The following is a 17,250-nucleotide window of genomic DNA, read 5'->3' as shown; positions in this document are numbered from 1 at the left end:
AGGGGAAAGAGGCGCAGCCACCTTGGGCTGCCCCTTTCTCCTTTCCACTAAGGCCCATGATGGCCCATATGGCTCCCGGGGGGTTCCGGTAACCTCCCGGTAACCCGGTAAAATCCCGATTTCACCCGGAACACTTCCGATGTCCAAACATAGGCTCCCAATATATCAATCTTTACGTCTCGACCATTTCGAGACTCCTCGTCATGTCCGTGATCACATCCGGGACTCCGAACAACCTTCGGTACATCAAAATGCATAAACTCATAATATAACTGTCATCGTAACCTTAAGCGTGCGGACCCTACAGGTTCGAGAACAATGTAGACATGACCGAGACATGTCTCTGGTCAATAACCAATAGCGGGACCTGGATGCCCATATTGGCTCCTACATATTCTACGAAGATCTTTATCGGTCAGACCGCATAACAACATACGTTGTTCCCTTTGTCATCGGTATGTTACTTGCCCGAGATTCGATCGTCGGTATCCAATACCTAGTTCAATCTCGTTAACGGCAAGTCTCTTTACTCGTTCCGTAATACATCATCTCACAACTAACATATTAGTTGTAATGCTTGCAAGGCTTATGTGATGTGTATTAACGAGAGGGCCCAGAGATACCTCTCCGACAATCGGAGTGACAAATCCTAATCTCGAAATACGCCAACCCAACATCGACCATTGGAGACACCTGTAGTACTCCTTTATAATCACCCATTTACGTTGTGACGTTTGGTAGTACCCAAAGTGTTCCTCCGGTAAACGGGAGTTGCATAATCTCATAGTCGTAGGAACATGTATAAGTCATGAAGAAAGCAATAGCAACATACTAAACGATCAGGTGCTAAGCTAATGGAATGGGTCATGTCAATCAGATCATTCTACTAATGATGTGACCTCGTTAATCAAATAACAACTCATTGTTCATGGTTAGGAAACATAACCATCTTTGATTAACGAGCTAGTCAAGTAGAGGCATACTAGTGACACTCTGTTTGTCTATGTATTCACACATGTATTATGTTTCCGGAAAATACAATTCTAGCATGAATAATAAACATTTATCATGATTATAAGGAAATAAATAATAACTTTATTATTGCCTCTAGGGCATATTTCCTTCAATGGTTGCCATCCCTTCCCCCCACTATATATAGGGCCAAGGGAGAGGGGGAGGGCGCAGCCTTGCCCCTTCCTCCAAGGAAGGGTGCGGCCAAGGGGGGGAGGAGTCCATCCTCCCCAAGGCACCTCGGAGGTGCCTTCCCCCTTTAGGACTCTCCCCTCCTCTTGTCCCTTTGGCGCATGGGCCTCTTGGGGCTGGTGCCCTTGGCCCATGTAGGCCAAGGCGCACCCCCTACAGCCCATGTGGCCCCGGGGCAGGTGGCCCCACCCGGTGGACCCCCGAGACCCTTTCGGTGGTCCCGGTACAATACCAGTGACCCCGAAACTTGTCCCGATGCCCGAAATAGCACTTACTATATATAATTCTTTACCTCCGGACCATTCCGGAACTCCTCGTGACGTCTGGGATCTTATCCGGGACTCCGAACAACTTTCAGGTTACCGCATACTAATATCTCTATAACCCTAGCGTCACCGAACCTTAAGTGTGTAGACCCTACGGGTTCGGGAGACATGCAGACATGACCGAGACGACTCTCCGGTCAATAACCAACAGCGGGATCTGGATACCCATGTTGGCTCCCACATGTTCCACGATGATCTCATCGGATGAACCACGATGTCAAGGACTTAATCAGTCTCGTATACAATTCCCTTTGTCTATCAGTACGATACTTGCCCGAGATTCGATCGTCGGTATCCCGATACCTTGTTCAATCTCGTTACCGGCAAGTCTCTTTACTCGTTCCGTAACACATCATCCCGTGATCAACTCCTTGGTCACATTGTGCACATTATGATGATGTCCTACCGAGTGGGCCCAGAGATACCTCTCCGTTTACACGGAGTGACAAATCCCAGTCTCGATTCGTGCCAACCCAACAAACACTTTCGGAGATACCTGTAATGTACCTTTATAGCCACCCAGTTACGTTGTGACGTTTGGCACACCCAAAGCACTCCTACGGTATCCGGGAGTTGCACAATCTCATGGTCTAAGGAAATGATACTTGACATTAGAAAAGCTTTAGCATACGAACTACATGATCTTGTGCTAGGCTTAGGATTGGGTCTTGTCCATCACATCATTCTCCTAATGATGTGATCCCGTTATCAACGACATCCAATGTCCATGGTCAGGAAACCGTAACCATCTACTGATCAACGAGCTAGTCAACTAGAGGCTTACTAGGGACATGGTGTTGTCTATGTATCCACACATGTATCTGAGTTTCCTATCAATACAATTCTAGCATGGATAATAAATGATTATCATGAACAAGGAAATATAATAATAATCAATTTATTATTGCCTCTAGGGCATATTTCCAACACCCATCACCAAGGGCGCCGCAGGCCCATCAACCCATGTCCTAATGGCTGACATGGGCGAAGCATCCGGTTGAGGTGGTGGAGGCGGTGCAGAGCTGGCAAGCGAGGGAGGGTTCTGGGGAGGCACGAGCTCCGTTGCCGCTGGCGGGTCCCTCGACAAAGGCCGCGATGCCAAGCATGGATGTGTACTGGCAGGAACGGTCGTGAAAGAGGTGATTTGCATCGGAACCACTCCTCCCGAGGAAGATGATGCCGCCATGTTAGCTGACGACGAAGACGCTTTCGGCCTCTTGCTCTTGTCATCAGCCCTTGAAGTGCCCTCTCGATCATGCTCCTTGTCCCCTTCCGTATCATCACCATGCTCCCAAACGCGAGGCACAAAATCAGCGTCCGCACGGAAATCATCATCTTCCAGAGTGTACCGGAATTCATAGCCCTTCTTCTGAACAACCACATCCGACGAGAGGGAGTTGACAGGGCTCATCTTAAAAGCATCAAGATTAAGCACGCCAACCTGAATCCTCACAATACCACGGTGGCGCAAGCAAAGGAGGTCGACGTCAAGAGTGGCGCCAATAACAGAGCCAACTGCCCAGAGACCCAAGAAATGCCGGAGAGCGTGAGGAACTCCGTGCACATGCACCCAAACTGGAATAAGCTCAAAACGATTCGGAATCTCCTCGGAATGAAAAGCCTTGAACTCCAAAGTGACATTATGCGATTTGATGAAGACCGTGAAACTAGTAACTCTCAGGAGCACCTCGTCACTGGGAAAAGACATGATAAAAGCATTCTGGCCATGAGGGATAGCCTCCCACGTCCACTGTTGCTGATATTGAGCGATCTTAGCAACCTCCGCCTCCACTATGCTCGAAGAGATAGAGCCTCCCGAGATCGTAACAAGAGCCGTTGGGGAGGATTGTGGTGCAAGGTCTTCCCTGCAAACATTGTCAGGCATCTGAAAGAAGGCCATGCTCTCAGTCCCATAGCCACAAAGCATCGCCGCCGGCTTTGGCATCTTGAGAGCTGGACACCGCCGAGTAGTCATCGGATGGTTTGCCTTGTTACAGATGAAACAATACTGCTGTGTTTCACAATCTGAAGCCACATGTCCGGCCGACTGACACTTGGTACACCACAACCTGGTCATTACCGTGTTCACCCCGGGAGCAGGTGCCGCCTGAGCCACATCATGTTGTTGTTGAGCCGGTGCCATAAGAGGAGCAGCAGTCACAAGAGGCCCCGAGACAAAAGCCGGAGCACCTTGTATGCCATGATAAGGCAAGGTGGGTGGAGCAGCGATGATCGGGGCGTTTCCCGCACGGTTCTTAGGCCGATTTCCTTTTCCTCCCTTCGGTTTCCTAGGACGGATATTCCCTGTCTGAACTCCGGCCGCCGGGTTTGCCAGACCAGCGTTAAAGGCCATTGGCTGGACAGCAGTGGGGTGACCATGGCTCTGTTGCAAGAAAGGGCCGGCTGGTTGATATGGGTACACCGGCGCCATTTGCTGCATGTACCCCGGCGGTGCATGATACATCGGTTGCTGCTGAAAGAACTGTTGGCGGCATTTGATACATCTGTTGTTGCTGCTGCCCCAGTGCTGGAGTCTGTTGGGGAAGGTTCGGCATGACACTTTGAGCAGAGGAAGAAGGGATCACCGGGGGGAACACCCCAGGTGCGAAGCCAGGGGCACCACCAGATGAGGAGGCGTCCGAGGGCATCGGCGCGGCGGCTACAGGTCGGGCCTGCCCAGAGCCCGGCGGCGCGGACGCGTCGCGACCCATCCCCGAGCAGACGGCAGCCACGAAGGATCGAGGAAGATTAGGGTTTCTGCGAGGAGTGTCCCTGTTCCACATATGAAACAACCAACGGTTGAGATTAACCATGCGTAAAGAACGGTTCGGATGTGACGCACCTGAGATCGGGTGAGGGCCCAGGCCTATCGACCGCCCCGACTCGTCCGGCGAAACGCCCGTCGCAGGAAACATCGGAGGCGCCGTCGGCGTGATCACCGCCGTCCTCGCCAAGCCGACCGAGGGCATGGCATCTCCCAGAGTACGAGAGGGAGAGACTCTGGGGGCAGGGAGAGGTCCGATCCAGGGCCGTACCATAGGCCTAGGTATAACCGGAGCCCTCACGTGCCGGCATGCAGCCGGCGGCGACCCCCGCGAATGAATTGCCGGCGAGGTCGGAGAACCGTTTACCTCTTGTGCACCATCCTTCTGAGCAGATCCTCGCCTAGAAGACGGTCTCTCCCATACTCGTGAGGCTGATGTAGGATACCCAATGTCGGCCCAAAACTCGGCGGCCAGCTCCTCGTCAGTCTTACGCCGGCGCGATGCCTCGGAGGTCTCGGCCGTCGAGGAGTCCTCACCTCCGTCATCTGCACGGAGGCAAGAAAATCGCGATCCAGATCCGGCCGGCACCGGAGCGGACCACCCCGGCGCTAAGGTCAGGCGTCGGCGGGTGGAGATCCGCGTTGGCGGAGACTAACTAGCTATCGTGCTTCCGCCCAATCCAAAGTAATGTTTCTGATGTAGGAACTTTTTCTAGGGATTGGTCACATAGAAAGGGAGAATTGCTGCCATCGAATTGGCAATCTTCAGGTCAGTCTAGTTAAATAGTTCTGGTGGAAACCCAACTATAATTGATCTTTTGGCCTTCCATCTTTCATCACAAGTCATCGAAATCCATGTATTTTCCCACATAATGATGATACTACACTATTTACAGGATCAATAATTTATATTTAAATATATTAAACACCAAAGAACAATGCATTGTCTGTTCTAGTCAACAATTTTTTCAGCTTTTTAGCAGCCTCCATATTTTTTAGAAAAGGAGGATGGCCCCTGGCCTCTCCATCTGGAAGATGTATGCGGTCATTTTATTAATTATTCACGAAGATCTTACAAAGCAGTATATCACTATGTCTGAATCCGCTATCTTGGCAACATCTGTCGCTACTTCTATTCACTTGATGAAGGGGTGCAGAAATAGTGAGCCAATTACCCAGATCTCTCACCTAAACCTAACATCTAAAACAGGAGGCCCCAGGCTAGCCAAATACCGGGTTTGGGACACAGACCGGATCGATGCACCCTCATGGGTCGTCGCCGCCGTATTCCACCGATTCATCTTCAGAGCATTACTGGTGCATCGACCTTGCCAAGCTTGCCATGGACGCCGCCACGGCGCCAAACAACCCCACCGCCCTGCGCTCGTCCGTCCATCCAGCCACATCCATCGTCGAGACCCAGCTTTATTCTTCGAAACAAACATCTTTCACCATGCAAACTAGTGCATCTTCTTTTCTCCTGATTATCTCCCCACCAAAAACTAATAATTTCATTGCTAATTGACTTGCAAGTTTCCTTTGGCAATATAAAAACTGATATGACATAAGAAGGAGTTGATTGGGCTACCAATTTCACCAAAATCTATGTACCTTGCATAAAGACGGTTTTTTCTTTTCATCCTTTCATTCGCTGACAGACTTTGTCAACAAGATGATGGAAGCAATCACTCACACAAACAAGATGATAGAACCATGGTAGGAAGTCCCAAATAAGTGTCTGCAAGACATTATGTGACAATGTCCATTTCTCTGCATACACCCTCTCTAACACAAGGATGAAATTTTAAATACCTGAAGTTCTACAAAAGTTAAGTATGTGAGACCCACTCACACCGATCAATCTGTCAATAAGCTCCTGTAAAGAAATTTTATAGTGTGAACCACTGGGTTGATTTTTCTTTTATGAAATTCTACACGGGACAATGAGAGGATGTTTTGCAAACATTTCAACCTCGTCAACACAACAAGAACACAACTATAAAATTGGCCCGATCTAGGTCGACCGTGACCTGGGGTGCTAGTTTTGTCAGCTAGTGTGTAGCAAATGGGTATTTTTCGATTGAGTTGGTGACTATAAACTGTAAAGGGAATACACGACAAGTTTTGTGAGTCGTGCAAAGTTCAGTCAACCAGAATAAGTTTTGGATCCTAGAATCCACATAAACCACGGGCTTAAGTACATGAGCCGGCCAAGTACTACGTTAAGTAATATAAATTGACGCAGACCATAAGGCAAAGGCTAACTAAACACTTTTTTACCCCGCAAAAAAAAACTAAACATAGTTGGTCCACGAGTTTTGATCAAAAGATGTCCTGGGACTATCTGTTACATGTACTGATTGGGGAAGCTTAAGATGATAGGATGTTCAAAAGATCTACGCGTGAGTTCTGCTTGTGGAGATTTTATATGCAGATGTGCTCTGCTCACTTCTTACCTGCATGACTTGTTGTTACCCATGTGGCCTATGAATTCCTCCGCTTCCTTTTGGATCCTGTGGCCCTCTGGCAATACTGATTATCGTATGGGGTAGCTGCCACTAGTTCCAGAGGTCCTGTGACTCCGCCCTGTTGAGGACTGGTTGAAAGTCTTGCACCTAGTTTTGAACGAACTTCAGGTGTACACAGCTGCGTAAGTAATTCATTCCGGTCGTCGGGATCATAAGAGTAGAAGGTTACGACAGCAGCGTTTGTGAAGGCATTGGCAATACGCCCAAGCTCTAGCGCATCAACTGTTCTAGCTGCATTATCAGATCTATCAAATGGATCTTCGACCTAAAACCAAAAAGAACAGCTTATACATATCTTCAACTTGAGGCTAAAATTTCCACCAACATAGCCACCAAATGCACTCTGAAGGAAATACTTACAAACCAGCAGTGAGATTTCATCTCGTCATAGGTTCGTTTGGGCTGACCAGTGTAAGTGGATACATCGCTAGGGACCATCCCGCAAAACTGCAAACAGAGTATAAGCTTGCCTGATGAGATTTTTTTAATCTCAGGTTATGATAATGCTAGTAAGATTCCTTTTCGCATAATCGATGTTATGCTTTGTTCCAAATGGAAATTATTCATACAATATATGCTACAAATAGCACACCAAATTTATATCTTGGCAAACATAAATGAACTAATTTTGATGAGGTGAAGCGATTAGCTCATTTACCGACAACATAATCCAAATAGATCAATCTATATGGGTGGACTCAAACTGGACTTCAAGTTATAACCCTGTAAGGATCACAAACTAACTTGAGCCACCTACAAACCTACCCCTCTCATATAGTCCTAGTCATTTATGGCTTTGCTTGAGCTTCTCCTTGGCTAGAAATCTAAATTCATTAACACCCACTATGCTTACTTTATTATGATATGATAATGAAGATTGCAAGATAGACAAAAAGAAGGCCTAAAAATGGCAGCTAATGGCTATGACATAAGTAGAATAAAATGCACTTAGAAACACGAATAACACATTCAGTGTCTAGAATTTAGGTAGTCAGAGCCTCAGAGGAAAGGCTAATGTAGTCAAAATAGTGAACAATATGTTCAGTTACCTTCGCAAAAAATCCTACAAGGAGAGCCCAAAGAGAGCTCTGATTTCTTTGCCCTATGTTCTGGAGCTGAAATTTTTTTATATTTGCTGCACAGACCACATCAAGATGTTTTTCATCAATAAACCCCATTTCTGCATGTGAACGTGACGAGTAAATTACCAACACTAATACACAGTACACTGCACAATCGTCAGTCTCACAAACAAGCCAATTTTGTCTCGCCTGCTGGATCGTCCACATCAAAAAACTCGTTCATAGGTGGAAAAATTGCAGGCGTACAAGTCTGGAAAATACAGGTAAAGAGCGTGAGCAATAGGATTTCGGAGTTCCATTTTGTTAAAACTACGAATAAGAATTAGGGAAAACACCTGGAAATAAAAGATGACAAGTAAGAAAAGCGAATATGAGTTCAGGGTTCCGTTTTTTGGATCATTAATGTTTTGAGCTTTTGCCCATTCCTTGACCTGCAAGGAAATGTGATGCTGAGCCTTGGGCTTAACTAAGAAATCGTGGAGACAGAAAATTTAAGAAAATGGATACAGAGAGCTCACCAACAAAACCATATCACCAAAGCGCTTATCTAGAGTATTGAGCCAGTATAGCACTCTGGATTTAATTCGACCAGGGTAGTTATCGATGGATATATCACAGGAAATGCCAAATTTGTTGCTCACATAACTAAGAACTGGAACCCTTGCAGTAGGAATGAACTGCACATCCCTAGCAACACCTGAATGAAGTATGAAAACATAATTTAAACGAGAAAAAAATAACTTGCCTCATAAAATCTAAATCAGCACAGCCGCACAACAACTGAGGGTATTGCATTTAATCAAGCAACTCCGGAGATTGATCAACATATACGTTACAGTAAAGATCTTTCATTCTTCACGCAGATGCATGGTTCCAAAAAGAAGTTACCTTTGATTTGTAAAACTCTCCTTACTTCACTCAAGGCATTTATTCTTTTGACTCTCAAGGCTTGCTTCTTTTTCTTGGTTGTAAGGGAGTCAGGGTCATTTGACAGCTCAACCGATACATCCAAATCACCTGATTTTGCATAAAGATTTGATGCGAAGGATCCAAAAGGTTTGACAGTGTTGGGCTGTATATGTGTGAATCTGGCCCACATGGCCCATGTAAACCAGTATATGTATTGTACAGACTAGAGAGGAAGAGAGTTATCCAGAAATTTCCCAAACCCACCACACTTCATGGTGTCAGAGCACAGGCGGGAGGCGATGCTGGGTTCTGTAGGTCGCCGGCGGTGAATCGGCAGCGTGGGGCGGAGCTCCGGGCACCCAGGGTGGTTGTTGGCGCGCGTGTGTTGCGCGGGGCACTGGAGGCGGGACCGGCGGCGGTAGAGGCGCGCCTGGAGAGGGCCGGCGGGCGCGGCTGCGTGCGAGCGCGCGGGCTGCCTGCGGAGCGCCTGGAGGGGATTGGAGGCTACAGGCGGCACTGCTCTCTCACATGAAGAGGTGCGCGCGCGCGAAGTGCTCCTGGTGCTGCGGGTGCTACTGTGTGTGGCAGAGGGCAGAGGAAGGAGGCGGCTGCGCCAGGGGAGAGGCCAAGTACTGGCTGGTTTGCTGCTTGTGCGGCTGGCTTGCTGCTGCTGGAGAAAGACTGAGAACAGTCTGCAGTTGCTGCTGCTTGCTGTTGGTGCGGCAGAGGGTGCTCTTTGCACTGCTGCTGCTTGTGGCTGCTGTGTGCTAGAACTGCTGTTGTTTGCAGAGGAGAAGGAGGAAGATGCTGTTGTTGCTGCTTGCAAGTGCTGCTGCTGACTCTGTTGCTGCTGGTGGTGTACTACAGTGGAGTTAGCAGAGAAGAGGAGGTAAGAGCTCCTGGATTGATTTGGTGCTGCTGTGTGAGGGGCTGCTAGATAGCGTACTGAGGAAGAAGGAAAGTTCTTGCCTGCTGTGATTGAGGCAAGACATGGGAGAAAATCAGGGACTCGAGAAGGCAATTGAAAAATTGGCTGAGCTCCTAACAGCCAAGGTAGGAGCTGCAGCATCTCTAAATAATGCAATTGTTCCTCACATTGAGCCAATTCAGAAAATTGACTTGATGCCAAATGAAATTAAGCTGGAAGGTGTTAAGAATTATTTGAGCTGGTCAAGAAGGGCGCTACTCATCTTGAGGACTAAAGGGCTTGAGGGCTTTGTCAGTGGTGAGGCAGAGGAGCCAGGAGACAAGAAAACTTCAGAATGGAGGACATGGAGCAGTACCAACTCTTTGATAGTGGCATGGTTGTTGAACTCCTTGTCTCCAACCATAACTGCAACTGTTGAGACTATCTCAACTGCTACTGAGGTATGGAAAACCCTCTCAAAACTGTACTCAGGTGAAGGGAATGTGATGTTAATAGCTGAAACAGAGGAGAGAGTTGGTGAACTCATACAAGGGGAAAATTCTGTGATGGAGTATGTTGCTGAACTGCAGCGTTTGTGGGCTGATTTAGATCACTATGATCCTCTGGATTTGCCACATGCAGATTGCATAGCAGCTGCTAGAAAATGGATTGAACGCAGACGAGTGATGCAGTTTCTCAAAGGATTGAACTCTGAATTTGAGGCGAGACGTGCTACTTTATTTCATCAACCTACTCTACCTGCCTTAGAGGATGCCATAGCAGCAATGGCACAGGAGGAGGTCCGATTAAAGTTGATGAAGAACAATACAACGACTCCATCTCATCCAGCCTTCATAGCAATCGACTATAAGAGCAGAGAATGCTTCAACTGCGGTGAGAAGGGTCATTTGATTCGTTCTTGCACGGCTCCACGTAGGAACATGCGTGGAAGGGGGAGAGGATATAACCGAGGTGGATTAAGGGGAGGCCGAGGCCAGGGATACTCTGGTGGTCAAAGGGCAAATGTGGCAGTCTCAGAAGAAGGATCCTCACTCGCAACCCAAGAAGAATCAAAGAAAAGAACAGAAAGCACAGGTGATAAGGATCATGAGGATTGTAGTTACGGCAACTTTGCTCACTTTGTATCTACAGATGAAGGTAATTGTGCTCATGCATCTATTCTCTCACAAAGATCACATCCTGATTGGATATTAGATTCGGGGGCATCAAAGCATGTTGCCGGCACATCAATGGAATTTGAGTCATATATTCCATATCCACCCACATGTAAGGAGACTATCCAAACTGCTGATGGCACCTCACAACCCATTAAAGGCATTGGCACAATACAATGCACACCATCTATTAAACTTTCATCTGTTTTGCATGTTCCTGCCTTTCCAGTCAATCTTATGTCAATGAGTGCTTTGGTTGACGATGTGGATTGTCGAGTAATAGTTGACCGCTATTTATGTCTAATTCAGGAGAGGCAAACGGGGAAGAGGCTTGGGACTGGAACCAGGCGTAATGGGCTATGGTACATGGATCGCGAGGTGCCAAATAATGCGGTGTCTACGATGTTAGCAACAATGATGGGAGAAAAGGAAACAAAGGTAATGCTTCACCATTGTAGAATGGGACATATGTCTTTTGAGAAGATGAGTAAAGTCTTTCCCGATGTAATGTGTGGGGTGGATAAGAACAAGCTTGTGTGTGATGCATGTGAGTTTGCTAAACACACAAGGACATCTTATGTGAGTAAGGGTCTTAGGAGTATTTCCCCTTTTATGCTTGTTCACTCAGATGTGTGGACATGTCCTGTTATCTCTCTAAGTGGAATGAAGTACTTTGTTACATTCATTGATTGCTATACTCGTATGACATGGGTGTATCTTATGAAGCATAAGGATGAGGTTTTTAAATGCTTTCAGTATTTCTATGCTTATGTGAAAAATCAGTTCAATACACGGATATAGATGATCAGGACAGATAATGGGACAGAGTATGTGAATAAGGAGTTTGTCACATTCCTATCAAGTCAAGGTATATTGCACCAAACATCTTGTTCGGGTACACCACCTCAAAACGGAGTAGCTGAGAGGAAGAATCGCCATATTTTGGAGGTTGCTCGGTCACTAATGTATACAATGAACGTGCCAAAATTCTTGTGGAGTGAGGCTGTAATAACAGCTACATTCCTCATCAACCGGATGCCGTCAAGGGTGATTGGAATGAAGTCGCCATGTGAGATGTTACTAGGTGAGAACAAATTCTTAGTTCCTCCTAAGGTATTTGGATGCACCTGCTTTGTCCGGGATCATAGACCCTCAGTGGGAAAATTGGATCCACGAGCAGTAAAGTGCATCTTCATAGGTTACCCATCTGGTCAGAAGGGATACAAGTGTTGGAGTCCCAGCGAGTGGAGAACATTTGTGAGCATGGATGTGACATTCAGGAGTCTGAACCGTTTTATGGAGAAAAAACGGATCTCAGCTCGTTATTTGACTTCGACTCTCCTAGCATGAGTGGTGCTAGTCGAGAGGGCGGGAGTGAACCACCAAGGACAAAGGAAGATGAACCACTGAGAGTTGTGGTTAGTTCAATTCCATGTCATGCAAGGGAAGAGAGATGGAGAAAGCCAAATGAGGAAGAAAATCTAAGGGTGTATACCAGGAGGCAACCTATGACTGAAGAGAAATAGAGAAAGCCAAATGAGGAAGAAAATTTAAGGGTCTATACCAGGAGGCAACTACAAGATGAGCAGCAACAACAACAATCTCCAATAGCAAGTGACACACATGTGCAGGGGGAGCAACAGGCTCCAACAGAGCAACAGGCTCCAACAAGTGTTGAAATTGTTGAATTGTCTGATGGTGAGACATGTGCCACTCCAACTCCATCTAATGTAAACGATTCAATGAACTTGCCTATTGCCTGGAGGAAAGGAACCCGAGTTGGAGCTGGAAAACCTCCAGAGAGGTATGGTTTTCAGCATGACATAGCTAATTACGTATCATATACATCTCTGTCTCCGAGATACAAAGCATTCATTGCATCATTGCAATCTGTGGTGACTCCAAGAGATTGGAAAATGGCAAAGCAGGATCCAAAGTGGTACGAGGCAATGTTGGAGGAAATGAGAGCACTTGAAAAGAACAAGACATGGGATATTGTACCTCTTCCAGCAGGAAAACGACCGGTTAGCTGTAAATGGGTGTATACTGTGAAGCAGACTCCTGAAGGAAGGGTAGAAAGATACAAGGCAAGGTTAGTGGCTAGGGGCTATAGTCAGACATACGGGATTGATTATGATGAGACTTTTGCACCTGTCGCAAAGATGGGCACAGTGAGAACCTTAATTTCTTGTGCCACTAACTTTGGTTGGGCTTTGCATCAGTTAGATGTAAAGAATGCATTCCTGCATGGTGATTTACATGAGGAAGTTTACATGGAGATTCCACCTGGTTTCTCAAAGCCCGAGACATCAAGAAAGGTATGCAAGTTAAGGAAGTCTTTGTATGGCCTCAAACAGTCTCCACGAGCATGGTTTGATAGATTCAGACATGCTGTGTGCAATATGGGATATAAACAGTGCAATGGGGATCATACAGTATTCTACCGGCACTCAAATTGTCAGATTACAATCCTTGCGGTGTATGTGGATGATATTATAATCACCGGAGATGATGATGTGGAAATATCACGACTAAAGAAGAGCCTGAGCAAGGAGTTTGAGGTAAAGGATTTAGGCCAACTGAAGTACTTTCTTGGTATAGAAATTGCTAGATCCCCTAAAGGAATTGTTCTGTCACAACGGAAGTATGCTCTCGACTTGCTTAGTGATACAGGCATGCTTGGGTGTAGGCCTGCTTCAACACCTATTGACCAGAATCATAAGTTATGTGCTGAATCTGGGGAACCAGTGGATAAGGGGAAGTACCAGAGACTTGTTGGAAGGCTCATCTACCTATGTCATACACGACCCGATATCTCATATGCAGTGAGTGTGGTGAGCAGATACATGCATGATCCTAGGAGTGGACACTTAGAGGCTGTCTATCGAATCCTCCGATATCTGAAGGGTAATCCAGGAAGGGGGCTATGGTTTAAGAAGAATGGGCATCTTAATATAGATGGATACTGTGATGCAGACTGGGGAAGTTGTTTGGATGACAGAAGATAAACTTCTGGTTATTGTGTGTTTGTTGGGGGAAACTTGGTGTCATGGCGAAGTAAGAAGAAGCCAGTGGTGTCCAAATCAACAGCTGAAGCTGAATATAGAGCTATTTCACAAGGCTTGAGTGAGATGTTATGGGTAAGAAATCTTCTCTCTGAGTTAAAGGTAATAAGGAAGGATCCCCTAAGGTTATGGTGTGATAATAAATCAGCTATCAGCATTGCTAATAATCCAGTTCAGCATGACAGAACGAAGCATGTCGAGATAGACCGCTTCTTCATCAAGGAGAAGTTAGATGATGGCATAATCAGGATAAGTTATGTGAGCTCTAGAGAACAAGTGGCTGATTGTTTAACTAAGGGTTTAAGTGTCAAGGAGTGTAATTCTGCGTGTGACAAGATGGGAATGATAGATATCTATCACCCATCTTGAGGGGGAGTGTTGGGCTGTATATGTGTGAATCTGGCCCACATGGCCCATGTAAACCAGTATATGTATTGTACAGACTAGAGAGGAAGAGAGTTATCCAGAAATTTCCCAAACCCACCACACTTCAGACAGCAGCATCTGTTAAGGAAAATCCAACACTCAGAAACTGTAGTACTAATAAGTAATAACCTCTCAACACCTCCCTCAAAACTTCAGTAACATTTGCATCGACTGACTAGGCATAGATAGACTTAGGGAAGAAATAAACTGTTGAATTTCGCCTACAACACTCGCAGTATGAAAAAAGTTGCCGGTCAATTTTCACAAACCGAAGCTATCCCATGAAGGTTTATAGATTTTACAATCTTGTCACTTGTCAGTGGTCTCAATAAACTGTTGAGATTGGGCTTACTATGTTAAAGTAGTCTACCAGGAATGCACATCCATAGACCATAATAGAGCATGCATAAGAAGGGAAAACATTTTCCTTCTATAGTAAGCAATACCAAGCTTGATGACAAACAATCACATCATTGCACCCTTAATAAATATTATCAGGATTTTGTTTTTAAATTATGGAAAAGAACCTTGTGGTGACCAAATAATGAGAAGCTACCTCCCAAATCAGCAGCTGAATAGATGGAATTCACAAACTCTTGAATTGTTTCCAGACGTTTGTTTCGATCGTCCTCCGTCGGCTTGATTACAGAGAGAACTTCCTCAATACACTCCCCCACTAAAGAAAAGTCCCGCACAATCACAATCATGCTGAAACCCTACAATAACATAATGAGTAAGTTAAACGAGCATATAGCATTATAAATCACGTACGACCAAATTCAACTTAAGGATTCCCTTCCTTGCGTCTTGATGGATTGATATAGCGAAAAGATATATGTACAATAAATAGTCAAGGTAGGCAACACCGACAACTGACAGTCCGAAACGGCATTGTAGTTGTGCCTCACGCACACGTGCCTCGGTTTGGATGGTGAGTGTCAAGCGTTGGATATCTGGATGTCGACATTAAAGAAGTAAGCCTGCTTCTGCTTCTAAATCTACCACCTAAGAAAATTCTAACTGCAAGTTACAAGGAGAATGGTTGCGCTGGTTTTCATTTGTACATACTTGCTCAAACAGAACGTAAATGATGCCACGTAGCTATGTTCTCAATCATGTATTCCGATGTTTGTTAAATATTCTTGACCGAAAAAAAATCTCTTAGGGAATCAAATAGTATATCTTTCTTCTTCCCAAAATTGAAACATACTGAGAAAACCCAGATCTGAAACTGAGAACTTGCAGGCATAGTTAAAAAGGTGCGCCTTCTTAAGCACGCCTAGCGATGGCAAACACCTAGCTCTTAATTGTGCTTAATGTGAGCATAATTGTGCTTAAGCATGCACGCGCTTTAGTCAGCCAAAAAACTTTTAAAACTTTTCTTGTAGCTATATGGCAAACTTTGTCGGCATTCACTAATCACTACCTCTTCCATCTCCATCAACGTGAGAAGCAAGACAATGTGTGCGTAGGTTTCTATATGAATGGCAGCAGATAAACCCTAACTTCCGCGATCAACGAAACCAACCAGCGGACGAAGCGATAAACCGATCGAAGAGGCCATGAGCTTAATTACCTCGGGGAAGTTGCGGCTGGACGGGGAGTCTTCTGAGGCGACGAGCCGTCGGCGGCTACGGTCGAGGAGGCGGCGGAGCCCGCTTGCGGCGGGAGCGGGACAGGGTCGCCGAGACGGACTGGGCGGAGGAGGGGCGAGAGACCACCGCGCGTTGGCGTCGAAGCGGTGAAGTGCCGAAGGCCGAAGCGGCTTCTTGTAGAAGCGGTCGTGTGCCATAAAATTTCATTCATAGTCAATACTACGTATTATGATTTTCATAAAGTTCCATAAATTGTCATAAAGTTTCATTCGTGCAGCACGGTCCCGCCCGCACCGTGTTGCTCTCCGTCATTTTTTCATAAATTTCATCAAGGGAATCTAAAGAAGCCTGAGCTAGAGAAGTAGAGATAATATGATAATCAAATCCCCCGCAAAAAAATGTGATAATCAAATGATATTCAATAACTTTGTATCCAAGTTTCGTGAAATTTGATTTCATGTATACCTTTTTTTTCTCGTCAACTCTTGAAAAACAAAACAGTGAAAAGCTAGTGCTCGGGCATACACATGCGTACCATGTACCAAGCACTACCCCTTCTCCTGAAAGAAAGAAAGACCCCAGGCGTTTAGGGTTTTTTCGCCTCCCGTCGGCGCTGCCGTCAATCTGCCTCGTCCCCTGTGGCCTTAGGGCCAATCAGGGCGGTGAATCCCGACCCTTACCGGCGGGAGGGCTCATGCTTCATTTTTGGTGTTTTTTTTAATTTGTTTATGGATTGTATCCTACTTAGGAAGGTGAGGCGGGGGCGACCGTGGCTCCCTGAAGATGAAATAAGGTTTGTACTGCCTAGCCCATCCTAGTGGTGTGTTTCGCGTCGTCGGACTGCGTGTGGAGGCGTGTCTCCGGCGGATCTCACGGAATTGGTGTTTGTCTTTGATGGATATGCGAAGACTCAAGCTTCGTTCGGGCTACATTCATATGTCTATAGGTTGGATCCTTGTACTTCTCTTGATTGGCGGCGTTGTTGTTGTGTGTTTGTCCTTTAGGGTCTTAAGCCTTAACACAATGATTTACTATTGTCTACTACAACAAGGTTTGCGTTTATTACAACAAGGTTTGCTCAGTTCCAGTGAAGTGGGGCAATGACAGTGACGCGTCTTCGGCTCCCTCCAAATGGTTGTAGTCGTCGCTAGATGGTCTACGGACATAAATTTTACTACTTCTCGTGTTCTTATACTGCCATGATGTTTGATGGAGTAGATCGGAAGTTTTTTCCGCAAAAAGAAAGGCAAAGACTGCCCCATTTTCCTTT

The 17,250-nt window shown here is 46.1% G+C and overlaps 2 protein-coding genes and 1 long non-coding RNA gene across 3 annotated transcripts; 1 reads left to right on the top strand and 2 right to left on the bottom strand.

The window, feature by feature from the left end:
- Positions 1-6,584: 6,584 nt before the first annotated feature.
- Positions 6,585-7,985, bottom strand: LOC119272301. The gene is made up of 3 exons (XR_005134727.1): positions 7,871-7,985; positions 7,182-7,268; positions 6,585-7,086 (listed from the first exon to the last, which is right to left on the bottom strand). It is a non-coding gene; the product is annotated as an uncharacterized LOC119272301 (long non-coding RNA).
- Positions 7,986-8,066: 81 nt separating this feature from the next.
- Positions 8,067-15,277, bottom strand: LOC119272660 (protein HESO1-like). Its single transcript, XM_037554104.1, has 6 exons — positions 15,263-15,277; positions 14,936-15,101; positions 8,792-8,968; positions 8,422-8,600; positions 8,239-8,334; positions 8,067-8,153 (listed from the first exon to the last, which is right to left on the bottom strand). Exons 1-6 carry the CDS (start codon positions 15,275-15,277, stop codon positions 8,067-8,069), a joined length of 720 nt encoding a protein of 239 aa, XP_037410001.1.
- Positions 9,876-11,589, top strand: LOC119269570. Its single transcript, XM_037551428.1, has 2 exons — positions 9,876-10,877; positions 11,204-11,589. Exons 1-2 carry the CDS (start codon positions 9,935-9,937, stop codon positions 11,245-11,247), a joined length of 987 nt encoding a protein of 328 aa, XP_037407325.1. The 5' UTR covers positions 9,876-9,934; the 3' UTR covers positions 11,248-11,589.
- Positions 15,278-17,250: the final 1,973 nt, after the last annotated feature.

The sequence above is a fragment of the Triticum dicoccoides genome, chromosome 3A (assembly GCF_002162155.2).
Source record: "Triticum dicoccoides isolate Atlit2015 ecotype Zavitan chromosome 3A, WEW_v2.0, whole genome shotgun sequence".
Lineage (NCBI taxonomy): Eukaryota > Viridiplantae > Streptophyta > Magnoliopsida > Poales > Poaceae > Triticum > Triticum dicoccoides.
This window is presented reverse-complemented; position numbering and strand designations above follow the sequence as displayed.